The sequence below is a fragment of the Tympanuchus pallidicinctus genome, unplaced genomic scaffold, assembly GCF_026119805.1.
Source record: "Tympanuchus pallidicinctus isolate F22 unplaced genomic scaffold, pur_lepc_1.0 scaffold13, whole genome shotgun sequence".
Lineage (NCBI taxonomy): Eukaryota > Metazoa > Chordata > Aves > Galliformes > Phasianidae > Tympanuchus > Tympanuchus pallidicinctus.
The window spans coordinates 15,629,299-15,644,980 of record NW_026294648.1 but is presented as its reverse complement, the minus strand read 5'-3'; the positions used below and the strand labels follow the sequence as shown (position 1 = coordinate 15,644,980).

The following is a 15,682-nucleotide window of genomic DNA, read 5'->3' as shown; positions in this document are numbered from 1 at the left end:
ACAGACCAGAAGCAGCCAAGTACATCTCAAAGCACAGCAGATGCACCCACTGACACATCGTTGGCGGTCACAACAGCCCCGAGAAAGCACTCATTTACTGCAGGCTGACTGAGGATGGGCGCCTGCCCTTCCTCCCTGCCATCCTCCTTTGAGATGGAAATGATTTCCCCCATCTCAGAGAGGAAGCGGAAGCCTACCAACAAGATAAGGCTCACGCTGTTCTACAGGAGGAGGGGCATTAAGTCTGGGAGGTGACAGCCTGCCCACCCAACCAGAAGCGCTGCTAAGACAGCAAGGCTGTTTTTGAAAGTTCCAAACACATCTCACATTAACAGGCATCTTTAGTTACAAAAGCAATACAGAAGGTCAAGCACCAAACTGTAAGCTCTGAGGAAGAAGCAGTTCTTGTTACAGGGCCCAGATGACTCAATCACGAGCATTTAAGATAACAGCCAGCAAACAGCTGAAAGGTTTCCTAGAGAAATCTTCTGCCTCTCTGCAGCAGGGCTCCACATGTGCTCGTCTGGAGGAGGCGGAGAGCCCAGCGCAGGGTTACCAGGAGACACGGTAAGATGACAGCAGCAGGACCTGCCCCCACTGCCACCTGCACACAGAAATGCCTGCGTGAAAAAATAAGGCCATTACAGATTTGGACAAGGCAAACATAAATGCTCAAACCAGAAAAAATAATTCTATGTATATATATATACTTAAGGAAGAGACTTGCTTGTTTGGCCCACTGCAGAAGAAATGGAACACAGACCAGCTGAGGCCAGGTTGGTAATACAGGTATCTATTTTATTAAAAAAAGTTACAAACAGGTGGGCTGTAGGGTTGTCTTACAAAATGACAAGTATGATTTCTACTGGAAAAAACTCTTTTACAAAGCATTATAGGTAATTGTTCCGTTTTTTGCACTTGTTATTCCAGATTTCACCTATCACTGATAAAGATACAGTACATTAGATACATGATGTTAGGTTACATTTGTATTTGTAGAGCCCTACTGCAGTGATTTGAACAACTCCTAAACAGATGCCATAGTAAAGACGATACATATCTCATTTATTAGCCTCTTAATCTAATAAGCAACTTCACATGCAATCTATTGAGGAAGCCTAAAATAACTTTTGGTCCCTTTTTCCCCCCAAAGTGTGCTGAAGCAACCATGTCTCGTTCTCCCAGTCCTGTCACTCTAAGCTAGTTCAAGTTTAAAGTTTCTCTTTTTTTTTTTTTCTTTTTTTTTTTTTCTTTTTTTTTTTTGGCTGAGGACCATGAAAATGAACACTGCTTTGATAACTACCCATAGGAATGAACCACTGATTAATACCAACCAACTTTTTCCACCCTCAGACAAAGGAAAACTAAGATCTTCAGGAATTACTTTTATTTCCTATTACTTCCTTACAACCTACAAAAAAGATCAACGACCACCACTTAAAAATAAAACAAAACAAAAAACCCTACTCTGAGTACAAGGTTTGGTTTAATTTTGATATTAAAGTGCAAACCTAAATATTAGCCTCAGCCTGTTGATAAAGTTTGTACAAACAGGGGAAAAAAAAAAACAAACAGACAACATTTCAAGTAACCCCACAAGAAAATATCAGGTGTTTTGATACCCAAGCAGGAAACCTGCTCTTCTCTTCTCATCAGGATTCAAACTCAGTGCTGAAGGTAGACTCAGAATCTGTATTTCTAAGTCAGCTTGTGTTATTACCAATGAAACACATTAATGTTGAGATACTGGTGATCCTTTATTGTTTCAAATGCCATCATCCACAATACATTTCGTGAGTTCGAAACTGCTTAACCTCACATATCCATCACTGCTTTTACTGGAGCTTTTCTCCAAGGTATTTAGCTATTACAGGGCAAGAATGTACATTTCTAGAAGCATGTTCAAATGACTAAAGCTGGGCTCCTAAAAACCTAGAACTTTGGTGCAGTAGGTGAGCTGCAGTTATTAAACTTCTGCAAAGAAAAAGAATCACACATTTTAAACCACTGCTAAAAAAAAAAAGCTCTCATGGATGCAACGTGTGACTAAAACTGAACAAAACTGTTTCATCTGTCCTTTGTACATTTTCATTCTGCTCTTTATACCTGTGTTATTGTTAAGATTTTCAAGTATTCAGAGAAAATGTTGATCAGGTAAACAATATGGAAGGCAATGGCTGTTTAAAGCACGCTTGCAGTTAGTATCACTGAAACCTGGTGCTTTTCCCCTTGTTACACCAACTTGTCTCTAAAATTAAACTTGTTTATTGGGAAAAAAACAAACAAACAAACCTAAAAAGCAATTTGTGACAGTGCAAGAAAAACTTTTAACAAATATTGCTTTAAAATATTATTCAGAAAGACAAATATTAGGAACTACAAAATGTAAAGTGATCTTATTTGCATTAGATTTACATGTGCAGAGATCTACCAGATGTCGCTTGCTGTGCCAGGCAAAGCTGAGCTGCCCCGACCAGGCACACAGCCCATTCTGAAGGATACATTATCCCTTTCCAGAGGCATTGAGAAGCTGCATGTAAACAAGCAAGTCGAGAAACTCAGTAGACAGAACAGAACGCTGCCATTTTTCAATGCTACAATGGTTGTTTTCTGATTAAGGGAGTTTAAGAAACCCACGATTGCCCAAAAAAACATCAGCTGGAGACTTCAGGCCCCGTTCAGATCCCTGCTGCCCAATCAGACCAGTTACAAGCAGCATCACAGCTGCACTTGCCAAGAAAAGGGATACTGCATCCACACAACAGAGGTGCCTTCAGTATCTCTCCATGACACTGTCACACGTAAACAGAAAGTCTCAAGGAACGACCGGCTGCATCGGAGGAGAAAACTTTGCCAAGAGAAAGAAGCACTGATGCGAGGTAATATACAGAAGTAACCATTTGTTTAAGGCTCAATTTATTCTCCATTAAAACTCTCTTTTAAAAGGCATTGAGTAGGTAATACTGAGTTTAAGTATTTAATAAATACAAGTTCAGAAATTGATTAAAGAAATCAATTAAAATATTAAAAATGAACTCTTGCATATTAGCCATTATATGAACTTAGAAAGCTATAAAAGGACTGATAGATAAAGAACAGATTTTAAACTTATGGTAAACATGCTAAGCATTCTGATTAAGGTGTGTGGATCCTGGAGGCCACCAACCTTATGCACTTAGATGTATGGCAATGTGCTGTAATAGAGACAGGTTTACCAAGGCTCAGCTCTGCAACCTGGGCTGAAAGTTCTCCAAAGCAGCATCTGTGCAAGTTTCCTCTGAGTTTTATCTGAAATGTGAACAAAATAAGCAATGAAAATCACATGCAATACATATTCAAAGCAAACTCAGCTGCTTCCACAGCGTGGAACTAAGCTCCAAAGCAGGTCTTTAAACACAGTGGCACACTTGAAGCTCTTTTCCTCTAATCCTGGTACTGTAAGAGGCAAATAGGTAACAACCATTCACCTCCTAACAGCTGCCCTTAAGGGACACTCAACTGTTTCTGAGGATGTCCGACAGCTGATGGAACTTCAGTGCTCCTCTGGAGTGATGATGGGCTTCACACTGGTGGCACAGAGGCCCTTCACCACTGAGCAAAGCAAAGGCACAGAACACAAGGGCTGGGAACAGGCAGGTGAGCCAACCAACGTGCTTTGACATCTGAGTTCTCAGCACTCTGATCCCCTACGTTACCACCAAAAAAGCCCTTAATGTTTCTCAGCTTCACAGCAGGGCAGCATCGTGTGCTGCTGTTCATCATGCACAAAAATGTAACCTTTATCAGCACTGCCCAGGACATTTCTGTATCTCTGATGTTCATGGGTTACGGATGTGAAAGGTCCCTGCACTGCTGGAAAAGAATTCAAACCAAAACAAAGCCAACAGCACTTAGCTTTCAGTAGTGATGCATTAGACCTACTTAATACACCTTCCATCTTTGCTTGGAGCCCAGGAGGCAAACCATTTACAGGGCAGCTCTTCATCCTACCAGATTTGATCCATCCCAAAACTTCACCTAAACGCAGCACCCAGAGCTGTGGCCAGCACAGAGTCACATGGCACAGTAATCACAGAAGCAACAGCTTCCTCAAAATGCTCTTTCAGCATCCGTGTGTTTGAATATCAGGGAACACCCAGTGTACATTTCTGATCTTGTCATTTGACTTTATTGACTACAGTGAGCACTACCAGGCCGGCCTTCCTCACCCAGGATGTTCCTACCCTCTGTAAGCAGGCTGAAGGGGGATGTTAGAAAACCTGGTAAGACAAATTTGTCTGCCTCACAGTCACACACAGAAGACAGCATACGTTCAGGTTCAATCCCTAAGGAGCACTTTTCCTTCAGCACTTGCTGATGTCAGTTAGCCATGAATGGAGGGAGCAGAAGTCACCAACCAGGGCCAGCCAAAAGTGTTCTCAACCTGTTCAGTGCCTCTAAAGAAGACCTTCAACAACAGGCACTGTATTTCAAAGATATAAAAGATGAAACACTGCCACACTGAAAATACAAGAGAAAGGCTGGACTGAGCAACAGGGAGCAGCTACTGGGAATCTCACATCTCTGAATGCAAGAATGAGCTGACAGAAGACCACTGCAGAAGCAGGACAGGGAGGGAAACATATTTTAAAAGGAAGCGTGGGTTATTCTGATTATGCACATGTTCCAGCCTTCATCTCACCAAAGGCTGCCTGGAACAGTAACTCAAAGTCATATTACTCCAGAACCGACACAATGTCCTGTGGATACCTCAGCAGATAGGTTGAGCTACCAACCAGAAAGACGTAAGCGATAACCTCTACTTAAAACTGATTCTGAAACAGCCTTAGATGTGACCAGGAACAAACACACACACACTCTCAGCCCTCCCTTAAGCTTCTCAAAAATGTAGAAGCACCACCAGTCTCTGTGCACTTCACCTCGAGCTGACTAACTAACTGGTCCACACCAAAGGCAGCTCCCAGACACAGCTCACACACTGCAGAGGTGATGACAGGACGGAGCTACAGCTCAACTCCATTTCCCACACGCATGGTTTGTTGTTTTTTTTAAGACAGCAGTTTTAACTGCCTTGGTTTCACTTTACTGAGGAGGGGCCACTGCTCAAGCAGATGTTTGAGAAGCAGTACTTGTCCCCTGGATCACAGATAAGAACATTTTCTCCTAGAGAGCAGATTACAGCTATCAGAAAACCCCATCAGCAGCTCTCCTCCACCAGAGCACACAAGACTTTTATTACCAGGCAGCAGAGCTAACGAGGTCCTACCCCTAATTCAATCAAAGGGAAGGGATCGAATGGGAGCCAGGAATAACAAAACATCCAAAAAGTGTGAGGCTGAAGTGAGAGATATTGGACAGGAGCAGCATCTCCCAGAAGCAAGGAACTATTTTGATGCTCAAGGTTTTACGTGACTCCTTGAGCATGGCAGAATGCAGAAGCAAGCCATACCACTGAAACTCAGAATCTTGTGCTTCAAGAGACCACAAAGACATAAGAACCCAGATGTTTCTTCTGAAGCAAGAGCATGCTCTGCTTAGAAAACTCATCCTGATTCAGCATAACTTAGAAGGATTCAAAGGAATCACACACGGCTCTGTTCCCTCCCATCTTAAAGCCTAAACTTCATATCTGAAGTCATGTTCCAAACTGGCTGGATTACTCAAAGGCATCTCTTAGAAGTAACCAACTCTGGCAGTACAAATTTCATGGATGACAGGCCTTGTTCTGTCAGGGCTGAAGACAGCAATCTGCACAAGGTGAACCACTGGTAACTCAACAGATTGCTGTAACTTCTGGCCCAGTATCATAAGAGATGCTTTTATTTGTGAAACTGTCCCAGAACCTGCTGAAACTGCATTACTACGAGTGGTCCAAGATATTAACCCTGCAGCATTCATTTCTATTTTTCTCTGCTCCAGTACAGTTTGCTCACCTTTCAGCCAAGCAAACCTTGAACCTGAACACGTCTTACATGGTGACAGCAGCCCTTCCTTACTCCACAGCACTGGAGATAAAATACCATGCTATCTTTAGTATGACAGCACCAGGGCCACGAGTACCTAAAATTTTACATCCACAAAGCAATTGATAACAATCTCAAAGACAAGCTTTGAGACTTCACTCTCTGACCTTACGCTCAAGATTAAAGAGGATACATAGTCCAAAGCCTCCAGTAATAACCTGTTTTCACTCCTGTCACTCAGACATAAGAAGCTCCTTTGACTCGAGTTACTAACACGGCAGTCAGAATTTAAGCTTTAATCAGTGTAGCTCTCAAGTGAGGCAGTTCTTTCCCCTGCCTTTTCAAGTCCTCCTTCATCTCTGCACTTGCCCTTACAGATTACATCAAGTCTGTCGCATCTGACTCTGCAAACTGTGGTTCTGGCAGACCAGCTGGCTGCACAGAAAGGGCCTCTTCCAAAGCAGGGGTTTGAGCTGGTACTGAAACCACACCCACAGCAGCACCGAGGAAAACAGAGGAGGGGGTCACAGAAGCACCCTGTGCAGGAATGACAGTGCTGCTGCTTGCATGGGAGGTGCAGAGCCTCTTACACAGCTGGGTGAAAGGCAAGGTGTGGTACAGAAAGATGACCTTGGGGGCAAAGGGCCTTGCAGAAGACTGGAAGCAATACTCAAGACCAGTGAAGCTTGACTTCAGGGTCCCTTCTGAACACTGCACTCTTGCCACACCTCTTATGAGTCACTGGGAAAGCAGAGTCAGGCCTTGGGAGGCCATTTTATCAACAGTATTCTCTGCTCAGGAGTCTTTAGATGAAGAACACTTTGTACATGTCCTTGACAAGTACATGTGGGCTTCTAGCCACTCCTCACAGCTCAGGGTAGCTCTCTTAAACTTATTCCACTGATAAGACAGAAATGTCCTCTAAGTACATTCAGTTTCTGTACAGCTTTTTTTTTTTTTTTAAGCAAGCTCCAAGTCTTCTCGGTACAATTAGTGGGAAGCTTGGCAAGTATAATGCTATTCAAGCCCAAGGTAATTCACACTAACTTGAAAATAATTCCGATACCAAACACAATGAAACATCACAAAAACATCATTAAGGATACAGTAATGTCCAATACAGTGCTGACAGTCAAAGCAGGTGGAGGTGAGATGATGAACTTTGCTGCACTACAAAATTGCTACAAGCAAAGGCAGCGTTCCCTGAACCACCAATAGTGCAGTAAGGCAAGAACTCTGTGTGACTCAAGCAATTACGTGCAACGGAACCCACGAACCTCCAGCTCTTCCAGAGGAAAACTACCTCCAAAGCTACACTACTTGGTTTCAGACTCCTTGGCACATTATATCACGTTTAAACAGTATGCTTCTACGCTTCAGTTAGTTACAACTGTTCAACCAACCTGCTCTGTATGGCCATGACTGAGGTTTTCCTTAACTTCTCTCACTGGACGATGCAAGTTGTACAACACTGATCTTGTTTTTCAGGCAGGGAGGCATAGTTCATTTGCCTGACGATCTCAGCAAACAGTTCATCCACCATTGTTTTGCTCTTGGCTGACGTCTCCATGAAGGGACAGCCCCACTCCTGAGCCAGAGCTCTGCCTTCTGCAGACAAGACCTCTCTCTCCGACTCCAGATCCACTTTATTCCCCACTAGGATCAGAGGGACTTTCTCGTATCTCTTCACCCGGACAATCTGGTCCCTCATCGGCTTGATGTCCTGATCAAACAATCCAAGCAGTTAGTACGTGCAAGCAATCACATGAAATCACTGTATAACCACTACAGGAGCACATTTAACCAACATCACATGCTACTGAACACTGAAAACGTTTCAAAGCTTTATTACACTCATAACCATGTGGAACTAGAACTCGCAACAAGTTCTACACCCACCTTTAATAATGTTTGCTTTTTTTCTAATTTTACACACCAGCTATTCTTACATTTTATCAAACATAACCATACAAACATAAATCTCAGACAGCCTTTCGGTTCAGCTGGAGGAAGACACAGTGCAGCTGCTTTGGAAAGGTTGATTTCAGTTTTCTAAAACAAATGGTCTCAGGTCTGATGACAGCAAACCTGTAACACGACGAGCAATATCACACCACCACACAACCCATGAGGCTGTTTGTGTTCAGTTTGCAGCTCGAGAAAGCCAATAATTTAAATAGCCTTCTCACTTGTGGAAGGCTTAAAATAATTCATTGTGAACACGTTTAATCACTTGTAAGTAACCAAATTAGATGCTGCAAGAAGATTGCATTACCTAGAGACGCATTTATTCAAGCCTGAGCTAACATCAGGAGTTTACACTTTCAAGTCTGAGTCAGCCTCCCCTGTCCCCTGACTGTTTTAAGTCACTATCAGTGCCAGCCACTAAGTTCTGCAAATTCTTGCATAGTTCTGAGACAAAGCAATTAAGTGTCTGAAGTCACTACTGTGTAAAAGACCTGCAGAGTGGTTTACACCTACAGGCTTCGCAGCAAACATGCTGTAAACAGATAAGAATAACTAAATATTAACAGGGCGGATTGCTAACTGTATGGCCATTGCTTGAATAATGGGGAGTCAGCAGTCCCCAAAAATATGTGAAAATAAAGCATCCCAACGCCCTTGTTTTCCAAAGGGAGCACATCTGCAGCTTGTATTCAGCTACACAGAACCCTCTGCTAAGGTAAAACTGAGCCCTCAGTAGAAGCAGACGTTCTGCTTCAGTGGGGGTGTGCGAGGTTTCTCCAAGCAGCTGGAAAACGCCCAATTCCAAACCCAAAGCCAACACAGCAGATGCAAATCCCTGCATTGTATGCAGCGCTGCTAAACACATGTTTCCCTTCAAATAAAGCCTCGATCCTCCAGGCAGCTTAGCCCAGGTGATGGCTGAGACGCTTCCATTTCTAGAGAGTTTTAATAGTAGGAAAGAGATCCAGAGCCACACAGTATCCCATACGGTTTCTCTTCAGCACACCACCCAGTGTTCCAGAGCACCGAGCTCATGCTGGACAGGAACGTGATTCTGGGGGGGAGGGGGCGGAAAACAGCAGCTGATTTAGCAAGTCTTAACCGAAGAGCAATAATTTTCTCTTCAAAAGCAACCGAAGAAAAACTCCTTTTAAGAAGAGGGGAAAAAAAAAGAAGAAGAGGAAGCGTTGGTTTTAATATCGAGTGATCTTCTCGCAGAAGGGGATTGCCAACACGTTTCTAACAGGGAAGTGGGAGCGGGTCATTGTTCTCCAGCGCTGCGCGGGCCTCCACAACGCAGGCACCCCGACCGGCACCCGCACAGCGCGGGGCCCCGGCCGTGCTCACTTCGGCCCTCACAGGAAGGCCGAGCCCACGCTTCCTGCAGAGCCCCGACCCGCTTACCTGGAAGGACTGCTGATTGACCAGGCTGTAGACGAGGATGAAGCCCTGCCCGTTTTTGATATAGAGGTCGCGCATGGAGGCGAACTGCTCGGTGCCCGCCGTGTCCAGGATCTCCAGCACCGAGGGGGACGAGTCCACCTCGATCTCTTTGCGGTAGAAGTCCTCGATGGTCGGGTCGTACTTCTCGATGAAGGTCCCGGTGACGAACTGCACCGTCAGGGCGGACTTCCCCACCCCCCCGCTGCCCAGCACCACCACCTTGTACTCCCGCATCGGGCCCCGCTCGCCGCTCCCCCGCCGGGCCCGGGCCTAGGGCAGGCGGCAGCGCGGCCCTCGCATAGCCCCGGCCCGCCTGAGGAGAAGGGCGAGGCCCCGTCGCTCCCGCGCCGGCCCAAGGAGGAGAGACGGCCGTAAGGGCCCGGTGCTGCGCGCTGCGGCCAGGGCCCGCCGCTTACCGCCGCGCCTCACTCCATCGCGCCGCGGGAACCGCCCGGCAGCGGCCAGCCCCGCCCGGAAGGGTTACGCTGCGGCACCGGAAGCGCGCCCCTCCCCGCCGCTCTGCGCGGGTCACTTCCGGCCGCGCGCGCACCGCCCCTCTGCGTCTGACGTCACCGCGCCGAAGGGGACGGGTTTGGGTGCGGCACCGAGGCGCCTCGCTCTCCGCCCGGGGGACCGCTTCGCGTGCGGCACCGCGGCACCGCCCCAAGATGGCGGCGGGGCGCTCGGGGCCGGGCTTCGCCTCGTGGGCGGGGCCGCCCGGGGCCGCGCGCGTGGTCGCTGTGGCGCCGCGCCGCCCCTTGGCCGCAGCGCGGAGCTTTTCGGCCTGGGGAGCTGCGTTCTGTGCCCGGCTGCGGCTCCCGCTGGTCTGCGGGCGCCAGGGGTCAGCGGGGGAGCTTCGCGCCCAGCCCGGGAGGCAGCCCGGCCGTGTGCATAAATAGCGTTATTTGTTCACCGGCTGAAAGCTGCCGGCCGGTTCTAATCGGCGACAAATGGGGGAGGGAGAAAAGGGGAAAGGGAGGATGAGGGTTACAATAATGAGATTACACGGCCGCTTTGGTTCCTTGTGCGCGCGGCTTTGTGGCGCTGCCGGGCCTTTGTGCGATGGGTGGAGAAATGAGCAGGAAGCGGGGCTGGGGGCAAAGAGCGCAGCTGGGCGGCACAAAGCAACAGCCGGCACAAAGCGACGGCCAGCACGGCTTGGGTTCTTCCTCCAGGTCCTGTTAATGGAGATCAGTTTGGGGTCTGTCAGATTTCCTTCCCAGCTCCCAGCAGTTGGTGCTTTATGGTGTCTGTACAGGAGGTGGAGGTCACAGGGCAGTCGTTCCCTACATCAGCACACGGCTTCTCACTGGGCTGTGTGCTGCCGTGGTCTGCAGCCACAGAAATTGCTGCTGATGCTCCAGATGAGAACGGCTGCTGCTTCTGTCAATGGCCAAGCCCCGTGCCACACGCTCACCTCCAGCCAACAACACTTTTCTGCTGCCCTCATGCTGTCCTCACCTCGCTGTACCTCTGAGGTGTAGCACTGTGACCTGGTTTCATCTCCACTGCTGTTTTTTAGCCGTCTCTTGCCAAGGAGAACGATGCAGTGCTCGTCCCACGGGAGGGTTTGTGCTCCCTCGGCAAAACAAACCTCCTAAATGAGCATCTGGGCAGTGTTTGATTCCTGGTCTGTGCTGTTGATGTACTCAGCTGCTCCGTGCCGTGCCCGCGGCCAGCAACAATAAAGCAGGCAGTTATTAAATTAACCTGCTAAGACACAGATCCTGCAGGGATGTTCGGGGAGCAGACAGATGGCACAAGCAAAGGGCCAGGACTAATTGCAATCCCCATCTCACGAAGGTGAGAGGCGGCTCCTGTGCAGTGCTGAAGAGCCCTGCCCTGTCCTGAAGCCCAGAGAGGAGCAGCCCAGGCTCTGGAGGGAGGGAGCAGCTCTGCTGGTAGGGGTACAGCTACTTCCTCACCAGACAAAGGGTGAGCAGTGCACCGACTGCTGCTGCTGCCTCTGCAGGCTGCAGTTACTGAGCAGAGGTGGCTGTGGCTCATTGCCTCTGCCCAAGCTCTGCAGCAGGCCATTGCCAGCGAGTCTGCAGCAGGTGACTGAGTGGAGGCTGCTCCAGCAGGGATAGCCAGGATTTCACCTAAGTTACACACTAGCCGAGTACATAGCACGTGTGAATATAGACAAGCTTAAGACTTTGTGTTATTTCTTCACCAACCCCGTAATCATAAAAACAGCTTTCTGTTTCAGCTCCTTCAGAGTGCAGTGAGGTCTGTCTTGGGGGCTGGAGGTGTTCACCTGGCTGAGCCTCTTAACTCTGGGCCTTTGCAGCAGCGCTACCTGCAGAGACACTTGTGTTCTTTGCCAGTTTCTCCTGCCAACGTGGAGATGACTCAGAGGCAAGTTCTGAGGACTTTTCTCTGAAATTTCTTGTTTCTGCTGGGGTGCTTAAGCCTATTTTGCTTGCACCTAAAAAGATTCCTCCGAAGCAGTTACTGATTCTGGGGATGCACTGAGTTACAGCTGGTACAAGAAGGTAACTGGAATTTCTGGGGAGGACAATCCCAGTGCTGCTCACCTCCCCCGAACCTCGCATATCTTGTGATACCAGCACAGCTCGCTCTCACTGACACCAGCTTCCACCAACGTCCCCAAACCTGATGGGATGGAAATGGCCTCAAACTTTCCCATGGCAAATCACCAACGCATGTGACAGCCTCTCTCCTTCTGCATACATAGAGAGTCTTCCAGCCAGTGCTGTCATGGAGTAAAGCTGAAAATATGCTTCTCTAAGGCTCAAAAGTCTGAAGGTAACAACAAACAAAGAAACCAAACCTGTTGTTTTAAACCCTAACTGAAAAGAAAGGTGGAGGAAGGTAAACATGCTGTCAAGATATACTGAAGACTTGTGAAAATAAGGCAATTTAAAACTGGCACCTAAGAGAAGAGTTCTTTCAAAATTCCACGGGTTTCCCTTTTTAATCATATTCCCTCAGCAATTACAATTCAAATGCTGCAGCAGTGTGCAAACTTGTGCATGAAATGCAATAGCAGAATGAAGCAGCTAACAATCAATCAGAGTGATACTCTCCAGTTTATTCCCATTTCAGGGGGAGAATAAAACCTAAAATTCAACCCAAATGGGGATTTGTGAAAGCACTGCGTGCCATGCCCCATCCCTGTGCACTCTTCTTCACACTCACCACTTTCTGCAGCCACAGCTGAGGATGTGCACGTGCAACAAAGTGAGCAGAGAGTTCTTGTGCGTGTCTCTGGGTCAGCACACTGCATGTGGCTCTCTGGAGGGAGGAGGCTGGGATGTAAGCTCTTCTTTCCCATCCTCCATCCTCGTGAAGAAGCAGCATTTCTTCTTCATGCAATCCCAAGAGAGGGAGGAGGTTCAGGCTGGGTATTCTTTGGTGAGAGGATGGTCAGGCGTGGAACAGGCTCCCAAAGGAAGTGGTGGTGGCACTGAGTTGCTGGAATTTGAGAAGTGTTTGCACAATGCTTGAATTTTGGGTGGCCTTTATGGTGCCAGACATGGGGCTAGATAATCCTTGTGGGTCCCTTCCAACGCAGGCTAATATGATTCTACAGTTCTAAGTGTATTGGCAGAGCTGCAAGCAATGTCTGGACAGACAGAGATTCTCCCCAGAATGCATTTGCAAAAGCTAACAAAACTGCCTGCAAAGTGAGAACACGGCAATCTCATTATGAGACACTTTATCAGCCTTCCTGCCATGGGAGGGCGATGGCGCAGAGCTCCTCCTTGCCAAAACTGTCAGCTCCCCTGGAAACTGCACCTGCCTGCCTGGAGACAAGCCAGGCAACATCCAGGAGCTGTACAATGCCTTGACAGCAATTGCTGGAGAGCTCGTGGCACCAGGCGTGGGGCTGGGAGCCCCGGCCTCAGAGCCCTGCTGCTATCAGAGCCTGGCCTGGAGCCCTGGGCTCGAAAACGAGGAAGCTCCTTGAAGCCTCATTGGAGAATTCAAATGGGATGGAGTTGCAAAACAGCTCATTTCTTGACTTAAGAAATGGAGTTAATATTTGTCAGCCAGGGCTGAAGAGCAGCAGGGACCATCGATAGGCTCAATGGGAAAAGCTGTGCTGCTGAGGGCTCGGGGGTCTCTGTGGTAGTCGCCCATGGTCATGAGTCTTCTGTTCTGTGCTTTGTGAACTTGCTCAAGTTCATTTTGGGGATAAAAGCCAGCAGTCTGACCCTGTCTGGCCCTGCAGGTGGACACACAAAGCCCTGTAGGAAAACAGCTGTGGCCAGGGGCCCATGGGCAATGTGTAGGCAGCCCCCAGGTGAGCCCAGGCACCAGAGAAAGGATGCTCTTGTCTCTGCCTGCTGTTGCAGCAGACCTGGAAGCAGGTGCAGATCTTGAACCCCTGTCCCTGCTGAGTCTGAGCCCCCACTCCTGCCCCAAAACACTCGCATTTCCCTTGTCCCAATGGGGTCCATCTGCTAGTCCAGCCCTGTGCCCCAAGTGGTTTGGGGATGCAGATCTGAGATGCTGGGGGAGAGCACTGAGGCTCATCCTCGTCCATGGACTGAAAGCTCTCCTTGATGTGGCACCTGCCTCATCGCCAACTCTTCTCTTATCTCCTGCTTTTCATTTTCCTATTTTTTTTCCCCAGTTAATCCCATGTTAAATTCTTCCTCATTCTCTTAAAATTTTGCAAGTCCCTCTCTCTTTTTTCTTTCTGTGGAGGTTTTTTAATCTCTCTGTCTCATGACTTCATACCTTGCTCTGCCACCATGCTCTGATTATTTAAACATGAGTTCTTTGCACATTACACCTGTTTGACATAAATTCTTGCATGTTCCCTGGGAAGAAAATTATCCTCTATTATCCAGTACTTTGCAGCCTGTGGGAATGGACATCACACCAAGAGCGGCAGCAGCTCCAGTAGTGATTAGAGGCGGATAAAAGGCAGTTAGCAGCTTTGCTTTGAGTTTGGTGCCATTATCCACCCATACCTTGTTGCCCAAACTCTGCAACCTGGCTGAAGTTGGTGGTCAGTGAGATGGGGTGAAGGGAATTTGTCCCTGTGTGCCTCCTAAGTGGATGGAAAACCAAAGCTTCCATCAAGCTTCCATCAAAGCTTCTCTGCCCTGGGCTTGGTCCATCTCTGAGGAGTCTGGGGAAGTTTTGGGAGCATGCTGAGGTTGCTTTTGCAGGCACAACTTGTCGCCTGCTCTTGTTGCAAAAAAGCCCAGCCTAGTGAGCATGGGAGCCTGGGAGGCCTCTCCTGCTGCTGCCATCATGCCCTGAGCTGACCCAGCCACTTGCACATGTGGGACACATGGTCCCTTCCTTGCCTGGCTGTCCACTCACAGCAGGTAGGACTGAGGTGGCACCTGCAGGAAGGATACTGGGGAGCTGCCACGTCTCCACACTGCACAAGGGAAGTAGAGCTGCCTCCCAGCCCCAGGACAGCACTGCCAGGAGCCTCACAGCAGGCCCTCGTGGTGCAGATCTATAATGCTGCAAAGAGGAAATCCTTCCTGCCTGATCACTGCAGCACAAAGGTTGGAAGAGGCAGTGTGGGCTGGAGCAGCCCTGTTCCCTCTGCTCCTGCCTTGCAGCCCTGTGCCAGGACTGGGCTGCCTAGTGGTGGGTGTTCGTGACTCATTATCTCTGCTTGCATCCTGATGACACATTTATTGCCAGCAGGATGGGCCTCCTGCCAGCCCGCCAGCCTTGCAGAAGGGAGGGAGAGAGGAAGGCTGGCTCTGGCAGAGCCAGACACCGTCAGCTAAGGAGGCAGCAAGCACCTTCTCCTCCTGCAGTACCCACTGTGCCCCAGCCACCGGGCTGGCAGCAGTGGGGCCATAATGACAAACACCTTTAAAACATTCTGTATTAAGTGAGAAATCTGACTCTGCTTCCCCTGTACCAAGTCTTAATACAGTTCAGACCTAAATACAGCACTAATGCAAAAGCTTAAAGGATTTCCCATAATTGAGCAAAGCTGGCAGAGGGGTAAGAGCATGGCAGGCTGATTGCAGTCCACTTTCCTCCCAGCACTGCCCATGCTGTCCAAACCCAGCCACAGCCCCACGCTCAGAGTGGGAATTAAAAAATCTTCCAAGGACTCATCCTCACCGTGAGAGGCAGCCTGAAGCACGGCCAGGTGGGGGCTGCTGCCTCTTGTTCAGCTTAGCTGAGCAGGAACAAGGGGCACAGAGTGATGTGCATGGGGCCCGCTGCTTTACAAGGGGTCAGCCCTTGCAATTAGCTGCCCTGCTCTAGGCAGGCTCTTAAATTCCCCACTCCAGGCTTTGACACAAGCTGGGTGACCCCGTTTGAATGATGCAATCAATTAAATGCTCACA

The 15,682-nt window shown here is 48.5% G+C and overlaps 1 protein-coding gene across 1 annotated transcript; it reads right to left on the bottom strand.

Moving 5' to 3' along the window:
* Positions 1-777: 777 nt before the first annotated feature.
* Positions 778-9,862, bottom strand: RAP2C (RAP2C, member of RAS oncogene family). Its single transcript, XM_052673109.1, has 3 exons — positions 9,336-9,862; positions 7,367-7,686; positions 778-3,288 (listed from the first exon to the last, which is right to left on the bottom strand). The coding sequence occupies exons 1-2, from the start codon at positions 9,606-9,608 to the stop codon at positions 7,408-7,410; spliced, it is 552 nt and encodes a 183-aa protein (XP_052529069.1). The 5' UTR covers positions 9,609-9,862; the 3' UTR covers positions 778-3,288; positions 7,367-7,407.
* Between the last annotated feature and the right edge of the window lie 5,820 nt (positions 9,863-15,682).